This window comes from Austrofundulus limnaeus, unplaced genomic scaffold (assembly GCF_001266775.1).
Source record: "Austrofundulus limnaeus strain Quisiro unplaced genomic scaffold, Austrofundulus_limnaeus-1.0 Scaffold131, whole genome shotgun sequence".
NCBI lineage: Eukaryota > Metazoa > Chordata > Actinopteri > Cyprinodontiformes > Rivulidae > Austrofundulus > Austrofundulus limnaeus.
Genome location: NW_013952533.1, coordinates 1,232,848 through 1,234,403, shown reverse-complemented (window position 1 = coordinate 1,234,403; position 1,556 = coordinate 1,232,848). Strand labels below are relative to the sequence as shown.

General features: G+C 38.2%; 1 protein-coding gene across 1 annotated transcript in view; it reads right to left on the bottom strand.

Annotated features, from left to right (window-relative positions):
• Nucleotides 1-1,556, bottom strand: part of LOC106522541 (uncharacterized) — a gene marked incomplete in the record, with an annotated part of 11,001 nt that overhangs the window by 6,584 nt on the left and 2,861 nt on the right. Inside the window, 1 exon segment of the mRNA XM_014015579.1 lies at nucleotides 111-284. Within this exon segment, the coding sequence (XP_013871033.1) occupies nucleotides 111-284 (174 nt within the window).

Genomic DNA, 1,556 nt, shown 5'->3' with positions numbered 1-1,556 from the left:
AAAAAAAAAAAAAAAAAAAAAAAAAAAAAAGAAAGACACTGTGAATAAGGTGAAACCTCTGTTCCGTTTTGGGGCTGTTTCCTCTTGTTTGGCCGTGCAGCGACACTCACCGCTCATAAAGGAACTCTCCGATCCACTGACGGGGCCGAGGCAGGCCCCTCCAGGCAGGACCTCCACTCGCAGCGAGTTCTCTCTGCCCAGCAACACGTCGTCCTCCGCTGAGTTCAGCGAGGGACTCGCCGACCCGCCCTCCACCCTCATGGCCTCCACCCTTTTCCTTTTTGCTGCTCGTGGACGAATTTGAGGAGAAAGGGTTGGAGGCAGTGGAGGAAGATCAGAGCAATTATATTCATAAAGTGGTCAAAGAAGTGGAATCAACACAGCAGCAGCCACAAGCAGAAGCTTATGTATTCACATCGTAGACCAGGTGTGTCCAGTCCTGCTCCTCCAGGACCAACAGTTTTTAGAGGTTTCCAGTTTAATTAAATGGTTGATTAACAAGTTTCTGCAGAACTTGAAGAGATAATTCAGCCACTAAATCTGGTGTGCTGGAGCAGGGAGACAAGGAAAGCATGCAGGACTGGACACCTCTGGTGAAGATCAAGTGTCCCTGCCCTCTGTTGTTGGGGTTTAAACCCAGCAGGACTTGTTTTATAGGAGCTGAATGAATATTTGACATACAAGGTAAGAACTGCGTGAATGAAGTGTGTCATTTCATTTTTACAACAGAGTATTAGGGCCACACAACCTCATGTCCTCCTTATTTTCCTCACACCTGCTGTGTACAGCCACGTGTTAATGTTTATAAAGTGATGACTCAGGTCACTGTTAGATTAATATGCTTTCATCCAAATTAACTACGTGACGACTCAATCTGTCAGTGCATCCATTAATTACAATACAGCTTCTGTTTATCATATAGTCGTTTGCGCAACTTTCAGGTCCTGCTACTGATAATTTGATGCTAATGTGCTAAAAGATTAACTATTTATTTATAGTAATACTAAAGAACAACTTGACAAGTTACTCAACATTCCTCATTTTAATGCAGTGATAACTGCATGTTTTCTCATGTAAAGGCTAGAATATTATGACGTTTTTCTCGTAAAATTACGACTTTATTCGCATATTATTTTATTCTTATAATATGACTTTATTCACATATTGCGACTTTTTTCTCATAATGTTACGACTTTACTCTCATAATGTTACGACTTTATTCTCATATTACGACTTTACTCTCATAATATTATGACTTTACTCTCATAATATTACGACTTTACTCTCATAATATTATGACTTTACTCTCATAATATTACGACTTTACTCTCATAATATTATGACTTTACTCTCATAATATTATGACTTTACTCTCATATTACGACTTTACTCTCATAATATTACGACTTTACTCTCATAATATTACGACTTTACTCTCATAATATTACGACTTTACTCTCATAATATTACGACTTTACTCTCATAATATTACGACTTTACTCTCATAATAATACGACTTTACTCTCATAATATTACGACTTTACTCTCATAATAAT